General features: G+C 40.5%; 3 protein-coding genes across 3 annotated transcripts; 1 reads left to right on the top strand and 2 right to left on the bottom strand.

The window, feature by feature from the left end:
* The first annotated feature begins 228 nt into the window (after positions 1-228).
* LOC146392217 (glutamine amidotransferase-like class 1 domain-containing protein 3, mitochondrial) lies at positions 229-1,905 on the top strand. The gene is made up of 5 exons (XM_084938696.1): positions 229-310; positions 781-893; positions 1,028-1,199; positions 1,286-1,487; positions 1,579-1,905. Exons 2-5 carry the CDS (start codon positions 786-788, stop codon positions 1,769-1,771), a joined length of 675 nt encoding a protein of 224 aa, XP_084794822.1. The 5' UTR covers positions 229-310; positions 781-785; the 3' UTR covers positions 1,772-1,905.
* Positions 1,906-6,115: 4,210 nt separating this feature from the next.
* On the bottom strand, positions 6,116-8,948 carry LOC146392216 (uncharacterized). Its single transcript, XM_084943697.1, has 7 exons — positions 7,988-8,948; positions 7,447-7,637; positions 6,990-7,242; positions 6,819-6,910; positions 6,571-6,710; positions 6,372-6,476; positions 6,116-6,272 (listed from the first exon to the last, which is right to left on the bottom strand). The coding sequence occupies exons 2-7, from the start codon at positions 7,574-7,576 to the stop codon at positions 6,186-6,188; spliced, it is 807 nt and encodes a 268-aa protein (XP_084799823.1). The 5' UTR covers positions 7,577-7,637; positions 7,988-8,948; the 3' UTR covers positions 6,116-6,185.
* A 683-nt stretch (positions 8,949-9,631) lies between these two features.
* Positions 9,632-17,453, bottom strand: LOC146392215 (uncharacterized). Its single transcript, XM_084943684.1, has 7 exons — positions 17,082-17,453; positions 12,924-13,074; positions 12,395-12,538; positions 12,101-12,229; positions 11,750-11,980; positions 11,372-11,497; positions 9,632-11,082 (listed from the first exon to the last, which is right to left on the bottom strand). The coding sequence occupies exons 1-7, from the start codon at positions 17,237-17,239 to the stop codon at positions 10,855-10,857; spliced, it is 1,167 nt and encodes a 388-aa protein (XP_084799810.1). The 5' UTR covers positions 17,240-17,453; the 3' UTR covers positions 9,632-10,854.
* Positions 17,454-18,206: the final 753 nt, after the last annotated feature.

Raw genomic sequence — 18,206 nt, 5'->3', positions numbered from 1 at the left:
GGTGGATTTAATATGCCACTTTTTTCAAAAGTTAGCTTTAATGTCAATGCGGTAGCTTTGTGGCTTATCTTAATGTTTTCTTTTCATAGCTCAACATTTTATTACAATTTTATAGCAACGCGGAATGACTCGGCGTTTTCCTCGTTATCGGTAACGCGGATGATGTCAGTCTGTCGGGTTACAGAGTTATTGGGGGAGGAGACAGCGGGAGGGATTATAAAGAGTCTGCTTCTGTGTTCAGTCGTCACACCTCTATTGGAAAACTCTACTCCGCACAGCTGAAGAACTAGCCGACCGAGAGCCGTTCAAGGTGAGAAAATCCATCCGCATTGTCTTTGCTTGTACTGCCTAAGTTGCGTTTTAGAGACAAACATTGATGAATGAAGGATAATTCCAACTGATAGATTTTGTTTTGTCAGCCATTTGCTTTCAGTTTTCTTTGCAGACAATAAAGGCATTCATTCATTCATTCATGACATGCAAAAAAGAAAAACTGTGTACAGACGAAATTAGCCTTTGATACAGCTTCATTATTCATCAGATTAAACACCTGATTCTGTAACTCCAGTTTACTGGTGTCAAAAGTGTTACCTGGCAGCAGCAGCACACCTGGGACTTATGTCTCACCTGCTCATGTAAATATTTTATGTTAAGGCAGAACAGGTGGCACAGAAGCAGTAATTAGCCAACTACTTGGTTATCATATCAGACTGGGAAAGAAATAGTCCATGCTGGCTGGTGTTCAGTTAAAGGAAGATTGTTTTGTGTGTGTTTTTATAGGAATCATGGCCAAGCGTGTTGCAGTCATTCTGTCAGGCTGTGGAGTGTATGACGGCACAGAGGTCCACGAGGCCTCTGCCGTCCTTGTCCACCTGAGTCGTGCAGGAGCAAAAGTAAGGGCGAAAAAAAGGCTTGTTACACATTCATCTGTGTGCTTATCTGAACCCTGTCACATTTGGAAGTATTTGAACTCCTACAACATCCCTCAATCTTGCAGAGGCTAACCTCTTATTTCATGTGTATGCAGGTGCAGATGTTTGCTCCAAATGCAGATCAGATGCATGTTGTAAACCACTGTGAGGGGAAACCCACAGAAGAGAAGAGAAACATCCTGCAGGAGAGCGCCCGTATCGCCAGGGGTGAGGTGACTGATCTGGCAGAGCTAGATGTCTCAGCATTTGATGCTGCCATCATCCCAGGTGAGACACCACAGAATAAAACACACAAGCTGTTTCTTTCTGTTGTGCTAGTTGCACTTTTGTGACATTCTCTTGTACCCATTTAGGGGGCTTCGGTGTGGCTAAGAACCTGAGTGACTGGGCAGTGAAGAATAAGGACTGTGCCATCCAGCCAAATGTAGAGAAGGTCATCAAGGCCTTCCACAAAGCTGGAAAGCCGCTGGGCATGTGCTGCATCGCGCCCATCCTGGCTGCAAAAATCCTGCCGGGCTGTGAGCTCACCGTGGGGCAGGACAAAGAGTGTGACAAGTGGGTGAAGTATTTTATTATCAGATGTTAATGTGGGTACAAAACTATATCAGTCAGCCGCTCTGACAGTCCCTTTTCTTCCTGTCATCAGGTGGCCATATGCTCAGACAGCAGGCGTCCTGAAGGATTTGGGCTGCAAACACGTGAACAAAGATGTGGAAGAAGTTCATGTTGATGCCAAAAATAAGCTGGTGACCACCTCTGCCTTCATGTGCAACGCTCCCATTCACAAAGTCTATGATGGAATAGGTGTCATGGTCAAAGAGACACTCAAACTGGCTTAACAAGAGTTTAATCACATTATTGATTTATGAGGGGCTTTTTTCTTTCCTTTTTTCTATCAAGCTTATCAAGTTTTGACCTGATGTGAAACTTTGAATGCAATAAAATTTCAATAAAAGATTATCTAACAAAGACAACACAATTCAGTTGTTTTTCCTTATTTATACGTCATTCAATAATGTCCTGACATACCCATAATACAAAAATCTATAATGTTCAAACCTATCATGTTAGAAACTGTCTGGTTTATTACACCAAGGGGTTTACTGGATGAACACACTGGAGATTTGCATTTGTAGGCAAAAGTCTGTCCGTACCCTTAAGCAAAATAACAGATTAGTAACTATTTTTGTGGCCAGCTAAACCTTTTTTTATTTTGTTGGAATTATTCACGCACTTTTTCTGTGTTGTTTCAATTGGCTTGTTTGCTCGAGGTTCCCCATGCAACCCTTTTCATACGACTACAAATGGAGTAACAAATATGTGTACCTACTAAAATCCTTAATGATGATTTAGTTAATGGAAAGGAGCCCTCTGTCACCAGTAACATTTTAACAGTATTGTCTCACTGCCTGTCAAATATCCGGTTCAACTGTTGTCGCTGGGAAACACTGGGGAACTGAAATGGGGTGTAATGGGTTAAATGCTGGCGGGTGTGTAGACTGCCACCTGCCATCTTTCCTAGAGTGAGTTAGACTGCTTTACACACTTGTCTATTTGCTTCTGGGTCTGGCAAACTAACTGGACCTTTATCATTTATTGTTCATTCAATCCATTTTCCTAATCTCTCATTATACTTTGCATCTCCAGGAGCTGGAGCTCATGTGAGCAGATATGTGAGAAAAGACAGTTTGCACCCTGGACAGGTTGCCAGGGAAACTTCATGTGTCAACATGGTTATTTAAAGTGCCCTGACTTCCTCATGCAGAACCACAGTTCCTCTCTTGATATCCTATTGTATGCTTTCTCTAGATCTATAAAGACTTCTCATTCTCTAAGATTGCATAAAACAGTCTGGTTAAAACGCCATTACCTCCACAGGTATCATCTGGACCAGCCACCTTTCCACTCTTTATCCTCTTCATAGCTGCTTTAATTCCTCATTATCAGTCCTCTGCACTTCCTGATTCACTGTCTTCCACTTGTCCTCCTCTCTCTATCATTTACTTCATTCGTGAGCTGCTCAAAGCCCTCCTCTGATCTTCTCAACACACTCTCTTCACCTGCAATGAGGTTTTACCTGTAACTGGTAACTGTGTGTTGTTGTCACTGCAGTGTCAAATATTCTGACAGATCTCCAAAAATATCTCAGAACGACTTGTGTGGAACATTTAGGAAAACAATTAAACACTTCCTTACAATATTTACAATATTAGCATCAGTTCTTGTCATTTTAAGAAGAGGATATTTCATGCAAGAATGTTGATAAAGGCAAAGTTAGCGGTCTACACTGTCATCGTGATCTCTCAGGGTGATCTCATTTAGTAGCTAACGGTCTGCGCCGAGCATGAGCTGCTGTCTGAGTTTACCAGAGAGACACAGGGTCTTGTCTGTCACTGAAAGCTGTGTGGCAAATTAGCGAGATGATGCGTTGGCAAAAATGGGCTCATGGGAATGAAAAGTTCTTTGGGTGCTCTAACAGTGCCCCAATGTATAAACGAGGATGCAGTAGGTTCAGTTCGAGTTACCTACCAAGAACGGCACAAATTAGCGGCTCAGAAACGAGCACTGAGCGAGGGAGGGAAAGGATGGGATTGATGTCGTAACTAAAATAATACAGCGTAAGCCCGTGATTCTATCAGACAGATGAACGAGATGAGGATGGAGAAGAGTCAACGTGTCGTCTGTTAGAAACTGCTCGGGACTGTGAGACTGCGGGCTAGCGCAGAATTTATCCAAATTTATCCTTCATTACAAATTATTTCACCTTGTATACTTGAAATCTGTGTTTACCAGTGACTTGCATTTTGTAAGAGCAGCAAATTATTATTTGCTGTCAGATCTCAACCCATCCTTGTGTTAATAAAGATTACTGTGCCACCTGCGTAAATGCGCGCATTGCTCGTTTTTTCGGCGAGGTTGCAGGTACTTATTAAACTCGGACACACTAACAAAGTCACATTCATTTATGTGCTTTAGAAATGTTAGTATGGTGTTAGTGTGTGGCTCTGATAGAAATGAAACCACGAAAATCGAGAAAAGACGCACAAACACGTTGTAATTATGCACCGATTTCCGAGCGGACATGCAACTCGAAAAACTGCAAATGTTTAGTTTTGTTCAGTTGTGCTCGGCAGTAGTAAAACAGTATCAACACTGAGAAAGGGACTCAGCTCTAAACACTCTGTGAAGAGTTACAGGACAGAGTCAAGGTTTTAGCACTGCGCTCACAGCTTCGAGCCATCCACCCATCACGTTACCCACTTTTTTTGGAAACATGTCCTCGTCTCCTTCCAAATAAATACATTTTAACACTATATATATATATATATATAAATTTGGACCACATTAGGGAAAAAATTGAAATATGTAGTGATCACGTTGTGTAGATGAGTCAGAGAAATAACTCGATCTGCTGGTTTATTGTGTCATTGTGTTGTATTGTGTCACAACATACCCTCCCTTTACTGCAAGAGGGTGTAGTGTAACCATCGGTATAATTGCGCGGGTGGTGCCAACTCTTCCAGCTCTGCCCGAAGCTTCGTAAAACAGCTTCAACAGGGAATGGGGGGGGTTACGCAGTCAACACAATTACAGTCTAACTTCGATACGAGGAAGGGTCAGGAGCTGACGGTATACTGGTCAGGTCAACTGTTACACTGTTACACAGATTTCACGGTGGTATGGTTTGTAACAAAACTATTCTGGATGAATCCTGCGCTGGACCTGCGTTGTCAGATATTTCTCTAACTCTGACATTAACTCTGTGAAAAGCGCTACAAAACAGAATTCACCAAGAAGAGAGAGACAGTATCAGACTTAGAGAGAGCTGAGTTCCACCCCACAGGAAAGAATAAAAAAGCAAGATTCATGCAGGGAGGAGTGAGGTGTAATGTACGAAGATGGTCAGATAGACCACTTTATGCACAGCTGTAGTTAATAATGTGAACTACTGTAGTGAAATAGTGTTTGAAACAAATTAAAACTCAAACATACAGTACCTGCTCACAAACAACACTGCACCTCTGCAGATTACACAAGAACTGGACTGAGCATCAACCACTACAGGTGCAGTGATGAGTCCGAATTTGAAGTTTTGGATAAAGCTGTCATTAATGTGTACAGAGGAGGTTATGAAAGAGGTACAACAGTGAGTGTCTACAGCCATCTGTAAAACACGGTGGAGGCTCTGTCATGGTTTGGGTTGCATTTCAGCCAGTAGTGCTGGAGATCTTGCAAATCACTGATTCATTTTTCAGTATGAAAATTATCCCAAATACACAGCTGTAAAAGGGTACCCGGAAAAGCCCTATGCAACACTATCATCAGCCATGGATTGGCCTCCCCAGAGTCCAGACCTCAACAAGCAGTGTGGGATTATAATGACAGAGAATGGAACAAAAAGGCAGCCGACATTCAAAGAAGAGCTTTGAGTGTCCTTCAAGAAATCTAGAGAGCAATTCCTGAAAACTACTTAAAGAAATTACAAGAAATCTGCCTAAAAGAGTTCAGGCTGTTTTGAAGAATAAAGGTGATCACACCAAATATTTAGTTTCAAGCTTGTTAGAATATAAAATCTAATTCCATTTGTATTACCTATTAGCCATTTTGCTAGGAAAATATACAGAACCGAGGGTTGGCTCAAGCATTTTGCACAGTACTGTTTATAATAACAGCTGTATGAGCATCTCTGTTTATGATGAGAATTGAACAGGAAAATGCAAAAATTTAAGAGTTAATAAGTTTAATTTCACAAAGTAGACTTCACTCTGCTTTGTGCATTAAATAAGAATGTAACAGCGCTTTGTGTAAAAAAAAAGAAGTTTTTACTGTTGAACTCGGTCTAAATTTATAACAAATCTGTTACACCAAGCAAACATCCTGAATTGGCTTTTGGCATATTGTAGATTTTTCGTCATTAATATGATATAAAGATTTTAGTTGGAAAGCAGAATCGCTGTGAGTCTCTTTTGTTTGTATGCAATTTGTCATTTATTTAAAATTTTACAAACCAGTTTATGGCACAAAACAGTTTCTACACATTCAATTATTTAATTAATTCATGATATAGTCTTAAAGGAATTTAAACACAGCAAATTATGTCAAAAAATTACGGAAATGTGATAAATTTATCAATAATCTGAAATTTGATTTGATTATAAAAACTTAAACATTTGCTTTAACAACACATATTTCTGTAACATATATTAACTCCTGGTCTTGCAAATTGGACTGTAGTCACATGAATACTTATATTCATGTGCTTTTGTTGGAGAAATGATTGAATGCGTCTGTCCCGCTGACCAACTTTGTTGCATGAAACTTCCTTGGACGATCAGGATCCTAAGAAACAGAAGTAAAATAAGTAAGTAAAACAGTAAAACAGAAAAATACAAGATGAAACTCTGATTCTTTCAAAACAGGGAAAAACGTCGGCCTTACCTCTGTGGGGTAAGCACAGGTGGGAACGTAACGGATCACAAACCCACAGCGTCTCTTTTGTGATGTGTTGGCATCACTTGCATGCACAAGGAGTCCATCATGAATCTATATGTTAAAGAAACAAAAGGTCATTCATTCAACATACAATGTCTTTATCCTCATTTACAACCTTTTAAGTTAAGAATAAAACCGAACTCACAGACATCTGTCCAGCTAACAGAGGGCATAACACAGCTTCCTCCACTTGCACCAGCTCCTCTGGGATCTCCTGGTTCACTGACAGCATGTTCCCAGGGCGGAGGGCTTGGCGATGGGGCAACATGCCTGAGCAGTGGCTGCCTACAGAAGGCAAAGCTCAACACTGTGAGTAAGACTGCTGATTTTAGAAAGCACATTTTATAGCAAGTTGTATAAAAGAAAAACAAAACACTAAAGCCGATGAAATACCTGGGATAATCCGCAGGGCACCGTTTTCTTTTAGTGAGTCATCCAAAGCAAGCCACACAGAAAGAACAGGGCCGCCAGTGATACCCCAGTACCTGAACAAACAATTAGAGTTAGGCATAGGAAAGCAAAACAAACACGTGTTTGCTTCTTTGTCTGTTGAGTAAAATTGACCTCATGTCCTGATGCCAGGCCACGTATGGAAGTTCATCTTTTTCAGCATGCCCATTGCTTTGGGCAATCTTTTCCTCCTTGGCTGGTTTGACCGATGCTGGGTATTTGCAGATGAAACGGGAATCCAGCAGGATCACATCTGGGCCCAAGACGGCTGTGATCACTTGCAGGATGTGAGGGTGTTTGGTCAGGTTCATCACCCATGGATACTGGAGGTGAGCATTGTGAAGGCTGTACTGCGTGTACTCTGTACCTGGATATATGTATAAACATAACACAGCTTTCCTTAGAAAAAACAGGGCAACATTTAGTCTACTAGTTTTAATTACTTTTATGCATATTCATACTTTTAGAAGATAAATTCAACTCATTAATGATCTGTTGCTACTTTTTCCTGTCTTTTCTGCACTAGCATTGTCTTGTTACCCATCTCTCTTCATCGCTGTGTGCTACTTACCAAATTCCATCTCCAACTTAGAAAAGGCATCTCTTGCTTCCCTCAGCTCTGTCTCATTCAGCACAGGCAGTGCAGAGAGGAAGCCCTGCTGGTTGTAGCTCTCTCGCAGTGTCTCTGTGGATGCAGTCATCTCTGCAGGACTTGTCTCACAGACGATGGCTAAGGCTTTTTCAGAATTTATAATGTAGAAGCTGTTTGTTGAGGTGGTATTTAAGGGGTAGAGAAGATATAGAAAAGTTGGTAAGGCAAAACAGTTCCTGTTTTCCTTCGTGTTTTCAGCGACATAAAAATAAAAAAGTCCTGCCCACTTGGTGAAAATAAACCATATAAACAATGTTTGTTCTGTGGACTAAAGCAGATTAAGAAAACACCTTCAGAGATACAAAACTGACTTATTTTTCTGGAGTGGCAAAACCACAGTAAAAAAAACAAGTAAAATAAGAAATGTATAACTTGGTGAAATGTGGAGAATGTACCACAGGGAATACAGCTGTTATTATTAACCATAACTGCTGGAGTAAATGTGTTAATAGCATCATACCTGTGCACTGTTCAGTCTTCAGTCAGTGTCTCTCCGAGTTTGGATCCTGGATGCTCTCCAATGCTTCTGCTGCACAGGTTTATATAGTGTACAACCCACCTTTCAAGGAACTCCTCTCTGTGTCGTTGTAAAACTTCTTTGCTTTGAAATTGTGCCACACAATGATTGTCACATTCCATCCTTTTGAAGTCAATGAATACCAGAGCAGTGAATGATTTTACCAACCAGGAAAAAGAAATTGTATCTTAAAGGTGTGTCATGCTGTGAAACAATAATATTTCAAAGCAACATGAACTCATTGACTAAATTCCACCGCTCATTACAACCTTTTATTCAACATGTTCTCTTCCTTGTCAGGAATTTACAGAATGACGAATCGATGAGACAAAGACATACTTCATATTGTGCATAATGATGGTGTGAAGACGTTTTATTTTTCTCTGTTCTTTCCTATTATATACGTGCTGCTGTGTAAAAGTTTTGAACCAAGCGTCTTCTGTCCTTAAACAATAGGTAAAAATCCATGAAAGACTTGAGACAAGATTTCAAGAATACATCTGGTGCTTCAGTTAAACCATCTACTCTTCACTGAAGCCTCATCAGAAATGGTCTCTGTGAAGGGTGGCTGTCAAGAAGCTATTCATAATGAAGGGAAAGAGGGAGAAAAGGGTAAGGTATCCCGAATTATATAAGAAGTGGACTGACAGCTATGCCCATATGTAAACTTCTGAGCACATCTGTGGGCAGCAGGTCAAGATAGACGTAAAACAGTGAGTTTCTACAGCAATCTGTAACACACGGTGAAGGCTCCGTCATGGTTTGGGGCTGCATTTCAGCCACTGGTGTTTGGGCTCTTGTCCAGATTGATGTCACTGATGTCAGTACCTCTTTTGATCCACCGTAAAACACCATCTGGAAAGCGCCTGGTTGCGAACGGCTTAATTTTTCACCATGGCAAAAATCCCAAACACAGTGCCAATGCAATAAAAGCATAACCTTGTAACCATAAACATAACTTATGTCATTTTATTTCAATGATAAAAGCTGATAAAAAGACCAAACTAGATTCAACAAAAGGTCTTGTGGGAAAATTAATAACAATATATTTTATTCATAAACTGGAAAACAGGGATAAATAAGCAGCGTAGAAGCAACCCATCAGTTTGAGGATGCAGATCGGTTTCAGTGTGACAAAGAGCAGCTTCCACAGTGACTTCCTTCTATCACTTTGGTGCTGACAAGCAATTGTCCTTTTAAATATACCTGTGAAAATTAATGAATCAATGACCGAATAAACGTAACAACCCTTTAATACAAAGACAGGCAACCTTTCACAGTCTGTTACAAAAACCTAGAAGTATGCAGTGGAAAATCTAGTTTAGGAAAACCCCTCCAGTCACTCTTTGGTGACCTCTGGTTTCAGTGACGACAAAGACCACTTAGCAGTAAAAAGGCGCAGCAGCCCTAACTGCTTCCTTCAGACTGCAAAGATATTAATCTCTGAGGAAAAAAACCCACTCAACCTTCCTTGTACAACTTTCTGAAATTGCAAATAGGTTTGATGGTTCAGTGCAATGCGTCCACTGAAGAACCACATAAACGGCACAGCTGTGTTGGTATTCTGAATCAATGTGAATACATGTATTAAAATTGATCATCAAATCGTGCTTTATTTTATAATGTTTACTAATTGGCTAATAACTGCTTTGTATATTAGCCAATTAGTATCTATGAACATTACACAGATAGTTTAATAAAGCCACAACTGTCATTTATGAATCCATATGAGAATAAATAATTTGTAATGCATATATAAGCATTATTATGATGACTAGTATGACGCTAAACCTTATGTTAATAACATAACATAACACCTTGTCTGTGTTTGTGAGATGTCAGGAATGATCATTGATCAGTAAAAGCATGAATGTACTACAAAATATCCATAGTTACAACACCATGGTATATACAACATATGCCATTTAAACAATCTTTAATTACACAAACTAATGAAAATATAATTGTTAGTGATATTAATTATCTGTATCTTTAATTAAACATTATAGATATTAAATGACCTTTTACAAAAAAGGGTTACACAAAAGTGTTGCAATGAAGTGAACGATTCAAAAGGCGACTTAAATATGTTAATCCTAATAAAAGCATATTTACACTTTATCGGAAACATGAAACGATGCAAGTGTGATGAATTACACTCGTAAATCATGCCTGATTTTGACTAAACTATCTACACAGGCACATCTTCAACCAATATCAGTCCCGCATTGCTAAATTATTAAGTTATAAGTTAAGTTATGTGGGTAAGTGATCGAGTTAGCACAGCTGAAAACTGTCATGTTAAGTAACGACGTCATTATAGTTTCAAAATATTCCTTAAAAATAAAAGAAAGAACCTTCTTCTGAAACTTGTCTGGTTATGTTTGTTCTAAGTGATGATGTCATACGTACAGCAGTGTGTAACTACTTCCTTTCACAAACCAGCACATTCGTGCACAAACAGTGAAGCTGTCAGCTGAGGATCTGTGAGGTGTTTGTTTAGCTCAAACTACAGTTTTTGGTTCACTCATCTTCTCAGTTCTGGTCTCCTACTTTTCTTTCTGTTCTTTTTGTTTCAGTTTCTCTTTGACTGTGAAGGGAATATTTCATAAGGTTGTTCTTTTTACACTATAAGGAAATTTCAAACTTGCAGCAGTGAGAGTTATGTACACACTGGCAAATGTTTACATAAAGAGTTTTACTTTGTCTAATGATGCTTTTCCAGACGAGACTTAGTACTCAAGATCCTTTGAGAGCTGCTGACACATTTAGTCATTTTCTGTAAACATGGCTCACTTTCCCTCTAAGTGTCACACTGACTCTTTGTCCCTGTTTGGGTGCTTTGGGCAGAGTGGGTGGTGCTGTTTCCTTTTCTCTCCATTTTGTGGTCTCTTGTCGCCCCCTAGCAGCTGCTGCTCATTATTACAGCGGTGGATGAGCACAGGGTTTTTGTTTTCAGACGTCTTCTGTAACAGCAGCCTCTGCAGCATCTGTTTGTCCGACCGCTCCCGTCTGAAGTCATCCTCATATATCTTAAGCTGATGAGAAAAACACACGAGATTCCAGCGACAAACACATCTTTAAGACATTCAGGTCGAAGCTGAAAGGGGTTTAATCCGTATATTTTTTTATTTGGAGCAGCTGTGGATTAATCATATATGCCTACTACAATATGAATTTTCTGTTGCTTCACATTTATTTTGCAAGGTTTGGATCAAGATCAGATAGCAGGCAGGTTTCATAATCTTTGCTTAAGGGATTTAAGTATGAATGTGGGTGTGTTCGCCTGTGTGAGTGTGTACTCTTGTGCATAGACAAAAACACTACCTGTTCTTGCAGTAGTGCCACCTGTTGGCGCATCTCCTCTCTCTTCTTCCTCAGCCTTCGGTTCTCCTGCAGCGTGTGCTTGTGGTCGTTGTGCTCAGTCTGATATTCTGCCTCATATATCTCAGTCTGCTGACACAAGACAAAAACATGGCAGCGAGCCATCGTTAAAGCCGTATCTTGCAATCTGCGGACGCTTATTATTATGAATGTCTGCGCGGCACAGAGCCACCACTTGGTGGTGCCGTTCACCGCTTCATTGAAGTCTCTTTCAGCATTAAGCAAATCTTTCCCTGGCAACAGTGAGTCGACATCAATTCTGCTCTCCTCTCATTAGAAACAGACACATTTCTGGAAGCTGTGCAGAAGAGAGCAGCCCACCTGACATCTCAGTGCCTCCAGCTGCTCTTTTAAATCATGCACTTCTTGCTTGGAGTTTTCCAGCACTCCCAGTGGGGAACTGCTGGCCTGGCCTTTTCGCTGATACTCAGCCTCTGGGCTGGTAGAAGCTGGGAAAAAGGAGGGTGAAGGGTTTTGCGCAGAACCGCAAGACAGGTCAGGATGACTTCCGGGGCCCAGAGCGGGACCTCGCATCACAGTAGTAAAGCTTCCCTTTGATGGAAAAAAAAAGACAAAGAGATGAGCAACACTGTGATCATACAACTGAAAAAAAAGAAAAGAAAATGCACAATGCGATCAGGTACAGGTGAGACCCTCTGACAGGAGCAATACCGGTTTGGCAGGTGTGAAGTCTCTCCCTGGGTGGTGCAACCTGCTCTCCAGCAGCCTGATATATTCTTGCAGCTCTTGGTTCTTCTTTAGCTCCTGCATCAATGCTTGCTCATAGTACTCCTTTGCACTCTGCAATCCCAAATATAGCAATAAATATCACACATGCAAACCACATCTATTATCGAACTGTTTAGGAATCCCCTCGTCTGCGACACCCACTTCTCAGTATATAAGCAAATGCCCGGAATAAGTCGTGCGGTGGTGTGTTAGCGCTTAAAGTATTGTTGCATTTACCTGCTGATGTTCAACTTTGAGGAGCAGTCTGTTGTTTAGCTGTTTGATTGCGCTGTTCTCCAGCTCCAAAGCCTCCAGCCTGTGCTGCAGACGCAGCGTGGCACTGCGGTACACCTGGTCCCAGTCCTCGTTCAGCTTCATCAGCTGTGACACATCATCATGACCATCATCATCACACAACAGTCATCACTGCCAAGGCCTCCACTGCAGTAATCAATAGCTTCGTTCATTTAATCTTTACTGCCGTCACTCTGTCTGTCGTCACAACAATGCTGGCATCACAAACTGAAGCCGGGCACTTCATTCTTACTCTAAATGCATTAGAGTTACACCCCTGGTTTCCTTTTTTATTAAGAAGCAACTAATTAAAATCAGGAAGCCCTGGTTGTATAATAGTGAAAAATTGAACTCAAATGATGGTTCTTCACAGCTTTGCAGCAATTTTAACACAACACCCACAGTTCTCCTCTGGTTTTCAGAGAGAACTAAATGTAATTGCCAACATCAGCAATAAAATGCGATGCTGTACCTCCTTGTTGACTCTGCGGAGCTCAGTGTTCTTGTTGAGCAGCAGCAGCTTTTCCTGGTCAGTCGAGGTGACTGTCAGACTCTCTGTGATCAGAGTCACCTGCTCCTCTGTGGACAGCAGCCTGTCAGCCACGGGACTCTCCTCCTGCACCCTGCACACCGACACACAGATGCTGTTTACACATGCATACATACCAGACGAGGATATGGAGTTTGCCTTAAATAAAATCACGATGAAGAACATCAGAAAAGGATTTCCATTAATAAGCCAGCACATGTACACTTAAAAAAAAGTCAAGGTACTTCTGAACGCCCACTCCCGTAGAGTGCACTTACAGTGAATCGAATAGGAGCCATTATGCACACCCACGCACACACACACACACACACACACACACACACACACACACACACACACACACACACACACACACAAATGCATAGTCACATTATGTACTCAAAATACTCAGGCGCACACACACACACACACAGAGCGATGTTCTTCTCAGTGTCTCTCCTGGCATATCAAAGTTTGTTTACTATCCGATGTATCTGCGCATTGATAGCCCATGGAAACAACGTGGGTGATGATCCCTGGAAAATGCACTTTTCTATTGAACTGCGCGCAGGAACGAAAAATATTTGCAAGGTCTAATTAGTCAAACTATCTTCCTTTCTACCAGCTCTGATAAGAGCTCTACTTAAAAAGAAACAGCTAAGGGAGAGGCAGTCAAAAGGGGGAGAAGAAGGGTGGGGAGGTGGGGTATCTGCTCACAGAGGAACACACAAAACAGTGAACGCAGGCCGCAGGGCTTCTTAACACAAAAATACTGCCGCAACCTCACAGAGCTAAGTACTACAAAGAATAACAATTTGCGATCATACCTCATTCCCCTCAAGGCTAAACTCCTCCGCAAACACATGCTTTCATCCACTTATGTTCAGTGTCCTGCTATGTGAAAATCTGTGTTACACAATTTCAGAAAGCAGCAAGGCAATAGCCACAAATAGGAACATGGAAGTCTAATCATGAGCAAAATGGCACAATGGGTTAACTTTTGAAGCTATTACTATTATTACTATTGCTACCAAGACTCTTTTTATATATAAATGTGATGTGATCTGTTAAAATGAATAAATCTAACCATACATCCATTTTCTTCCATTATCCATTTCAGGGTTGCTGAAGCTAGTGCTGTGCTGCACACATGGTATCAATCTGATACCAAGTAAATACAGGGCCAGTGTTGCTGATACAGTACTGATACCTGTGAAGACGGCGTATGCAGGAGAGAGCAGTGTATGTTAGTTCTCTTCTCGTGTCTAGTCTCTTCCTTGGTTTCGTCTCTGCCTTGTCATCAGTGTCTCTTGTTTTAGTCTGTCTAGTCTCTGAGTTTTGTTATCCTTTCCCATATGGAAAAGAAATAGTAAAAACACATATGATTTACTCATGAAAGTGGCCACTTTCATGAGTAAATCATATATAAATCATATAAGGCTTACATGATTTACTCATGAAAGTGGCCACTTTCTCATTACTTTCATATATTTTTTTAGTAAGTATCCAAAACATACAAGTTTCATTATATAATTTTTCAAGGGATCTTATATGTGTTTTCACTCTTGTATGCTTTTCATACAAGTTTCATACAAGACAGATACAAACTTTATAAGATTTATATATATCTTTTCCATATGGGTTATCTCCCTGGTCATGTCCCCATGTTTGTCTGATTTCCCTCTACTTTCATGTTTATTCATCTGTGGTCCAGTACTATGTGAAATCCATGTGTCTCGGTCTTGATCGAGTGTGCTGTTTCCTGTTTTACTTTGGTAGCCTCCTGCCTGTGTACCCCAGGTGTGTCCATTCTTGCTTCTGCTGTGCATCTATTGTCTCCCTTTGTTCTTTGTCGTGTTCTCCCTCATGATGTATGAGTTTACATCCATGCGTACATCCCTACAGTAGTTTAGTTAGTTGTTGTTCTCTGTTGTTTTTTAAGTGTTGAGTAAAACTGTGATTTTTACTTTACTTTTGTCTTCCTAGTTCTGCATTTGGGTGACAGAAACTGGGATTTTTGGAGATTTTGGTGATCTGGAATGCAAATGTACCTTTCTCTAAAGCACTTTGGGTTGGCTTCTCTTGTTTAAATGTGTAAATCTGCTATAGGCTATAAATAACATATGTTATGTTTGTGGTATATTTCTTTTAATTTCCAAAGAATTATTATCTGGTTCGATCTGCCCACCTCTAGCTGAAGCCTATCTCAGCTGTCAGAGGTTGAGAGGGCGTAGTCAGGGCTGATAGAGATAGGACAGTGGGAATCCCCCCAAACCTGGCTACCAGGAAGTCAAAGTACATGTAAAAAGGCCCCAGCTACCAGATTCAAACCCTACTTGGACTTACTTGGTGCTCTGCGCTAACCTTTATTTAAATAGATAACTTTGCTGTCAGGTAAATCAGTTTCTCTAATGGGACTATACATTCTGTGTCCTCTCGTGATTATAGGAACAGTATTAAGGGAAGTTTTTTTTTTTTTTTTTTTCATTCTATGTCCAGTGTTACTAATTTTGGGCACCAGCAACATTTTAGTTTAGCTTAGCAACGACAAAACAAACCTCAAAAGTTCCTCCAAATACACCAGTGCCCTGTATAACCTCTCTTAGTAACCAAAGTTCATTTAAAAACTATGCTTTTCTAAGAACTGCTGAAAGCCCTGGATAACAAAATAAATGTTGTTAACAACACTCAGAACAGTGACTTTTTCCTTGTTCTCTGAAAAGGTGATATTTTCAAAAAACCTTGAAGAAATTCTGCAAAAGTTCCTTTGGTACATTTAAAATGCTCAAAGCCTGTTCTGAGATTTGAAACGGTTATTATACAAAAAGCAAGTGTATCCATGGTTAAAACTGCTTGTCTAATTTTACACTGTGCCATCTGTCATATTTCTGGGCTCAACGAGAGCGCAAAGGGCTTTAGCACAGACTGTTTATGGTCACTAACAGGGAAATCAGCTACAATGAACCCTCTGCTCTGCAGTTTGGGAGGTGCAGTATGAGGGCAGAAGCTGTAAAGAAACACAATGAAATGAAACAGAGCCTAACTTTAGTGGCCACTGTGGCATTAAATACAAATGCACCCATGCCAAAAACCCTGTCTTGGCAAGCTAACACTGTGTATTCAGCCATCCCACTGGGGCAACTATACTCCATGTCTCCCTGATACAGAGCTTTTTCTCTTCCAGCTTTGACAGCCGATACACACTCCATGACCCAGTTTCACTAAGTTTTCAATCATATGCCATCTCGGAAGGACACCAAAATGCTACTGCCTTCTGCGGCAATATGGTAATTTACTGTCATGGCATATAATAAAGAGGTAGACAGAAAAAAATCTTTCCTTCTTGCTGGTAACCCTGACAAATATCACTCTACTTGTGCGTGGGGTGGCCACAGTTAAAGCCCCACAGGAGGAGGCGGACGAGGCTGTTTTAAGACTCATCATATGGGTAAATACTGTGGTAAAGTGTACCCACCCCCCATTGAGAAGAAAGAATATTAGTCACACACATATGTTTTATATGTACCATAAAATAAGTGTAAGAAACATAAAAGACATACTTTTTTAAAGTTTGATTTCTTGACATTAAGCAAGAAATGACATTTTGGTGGTATTTCTATTTAAAACAAGTCTTGTGAAACAGTGAACTGAAGCCTACGTTTTTTTGGTGATCTCATGGGAAACTCCGCAGTTACTCTTTATTCCTCCTCTCGCTGAGGGGAACTTCCTCATAAAACTACACAAATATCTTTAAAAACATGTCACTTAAAAGGACTTTATCTACAATGGGACTTTGAGTCTTTTTAAAGCATTTCTAAAATGGAAGGGCTTACAGGCACTGACGCGACGACTGTTAAAATGACACCTAAATATTTATTGTATACCTCGGGCTCTGAAACTATGTACTTTTTTAGGTGGACAGAAACTCAGCACCCCTTGTACACTATAGGTAGCCATCTATCCAATCCTGCCAACATAAATCTTACCATGAGTGGATTTGAGGCTGTGATTGACACAATTTACCGCATATTTTCCTGTTTTTGTTTCTATTTCATACGTAGAAATACACACACACGCACTCACACACACTTACACACTCACCATAACTCTTCTTCAGCTGATTTGGGTTCCTGTTGGCTCTGAGGAAGGCTGCTGTCACTCTTAGGTGAAGCATCTTTCTGTCCTCCTGTTGGTTCTCCTTCTGCTGCTGAAGATGATAACGAGGAGGAAGATGACAAAGACAGCAGATCTCCATCCATTATAAATCGAATATGTAAATCGTCATGAAGTCCTCAAACTAGTTGTTCTTCATACAGCCTCCCCGGCCCGTGTGGTGGAAAGTAAATACTGTCGTCTAGTATTGATACGTAGTGAAAAGAGGAAGTAGCCGAGACCATGAGCCACATGATGCAATGAATAGGAAGTGACAAGCTGTTCCAGCTCTTTGCTGAGGAGGGTCTGTCCCACCGTACTTTAGCTGTTGAAAGTATTGTAACCCCCCACACATGTGACCACACATTATTCAAATGTTTTCTCAGTTGGCCTTTTTGGTTTAGATCATTTGGAGAATTTGGGAAACTCCAGTTAGTGTCGATTGTGTGAGTCTGTGCATGTGGGTCTGTGCTGGGGACTGCGTGCCCGTTAGCTGAGCTGTTTCTGAATAAGCAATTCAGAAAAGAGCTAATAGGTGAGGAGCTGAATAGATATGCATAATTTATGCATGATTATGTATTGTAGGACATGTAATTGATAATAATGGTAATGCATACATTTATTCATAACGCATAATGACAGAGTCAGGCTGATTGCATTCACCGGTCTGCTCATTACTGGGACTGAGGGAAATTGGCTGCAACAGGTTAATTAGTAAATCACAAGTTCATCCAAGGGACAATCAAGTAAATTAAAGGATTTTTGTTAATTATGTTCCTCTTAGTCAGGCTAAGCTGTCTTTTATTAACACTAAGGAAATTAATTTGACAACCTAGTTTGCTACACGCTGTTTCCCATCGTGTCCAAGCGATTCGAGGCCAGTCGTGGTAAAAAAAATCAATTCCTGAGAAACATTTTACGTACATACCAAACTGCAAACATAGTATTTTAGCATTTTAAGCATTCAAAGGTCAATGGAAATAAATCTCCTGATCTTTTACTGGTAACTCATTAACTGATGACTACTTCCCAACTTCCTTTTTCCTTGTGACCAATAAATATTTTGTAACCACA

This window comes from Perissodus microlepis, chromosome 2 (genome assembly GCF_051167445.1).
Source record: "Perissodus microlepis isolate ML-2025 ecotype Zambia chromosome 2, ASM5116744v1, whole genome shotgun sequence".
NCBI classification, from domain to species: domain Eukaryota; kingdom Metazoa; phylum Chordata; class Actinopteri; order Cichliformes; family Cichlidae; genus Perissodus; species Perissodus microlepis.
This window is presented reverse-complemented; position numbering and strand designations above follow the sequence as displayed.

Bases quoted from the DNA above. Each gene is read 5' to 3' on its own strand.
- LOC146392217 (XM_084938696.1), top strand. From the start codon at position 786: ATGGCCAAGCGTGTTGCAGTCATTCTGTCAGGCTGTGGAGTGTATGAC. The intron at 894-1,027 runs GTAAGGGCGAAA...ATGTGTATGCAG, and splicing joins TGAGTCGTGCAGGAGCAAAA to GTGCAGATGTTTGCTCCAAA. The intron at 1,200-1,285 runs GTGAGACACCAC...GTACCCATTTAG, and splicing joins TGATGCTGCCATCATCCCAG to GGGGCTTCGGTGTGGCTAAG.
- LOC146392216 (XM_084943697.1), bottom strand. From the start codon at position 7,576: ATGACTGCATCCACAGAGACACTGCGAGAGAGCTACAACCAGCAGGGC. The intron at 6,477-6,570 runs GTGAGTTCGGTT...TTTAACATATAG, and splicing joins TGTTAGCTGGACAGATGTCT to ATTCATGATGGACTCCTTGT. The intron at 6,273-6,371 runs GTAAGGCCGACG...TCTGTTTCTTAG, and splicing joins CCTGTGCTTACCCCACAGAG to GATCCTGATCGTCCAAGGAA.
- LOC146392215 (XM_084943684.1), bottom strand. From the start codon at position 17,239: ATGGATGGAGATCTGCTGTCTTTGTCATCTTCCTCCTCGTTATCATCT. The intron at 12,539-12,923 runs GTACAGCATCGC...GATGTGTCACAG, and splicing joins TCCGCAGAGTCAACAAGGAG to CTGATGAAGCTGAACGAGGA. The intron at 11,498-11,749 runs GTGGGCTGCTCT...TTGTGTCAGCAG, and splicing joins TGGAGGCACTGAGATGTCAG to ACTGAGATATATGAGGCAGA.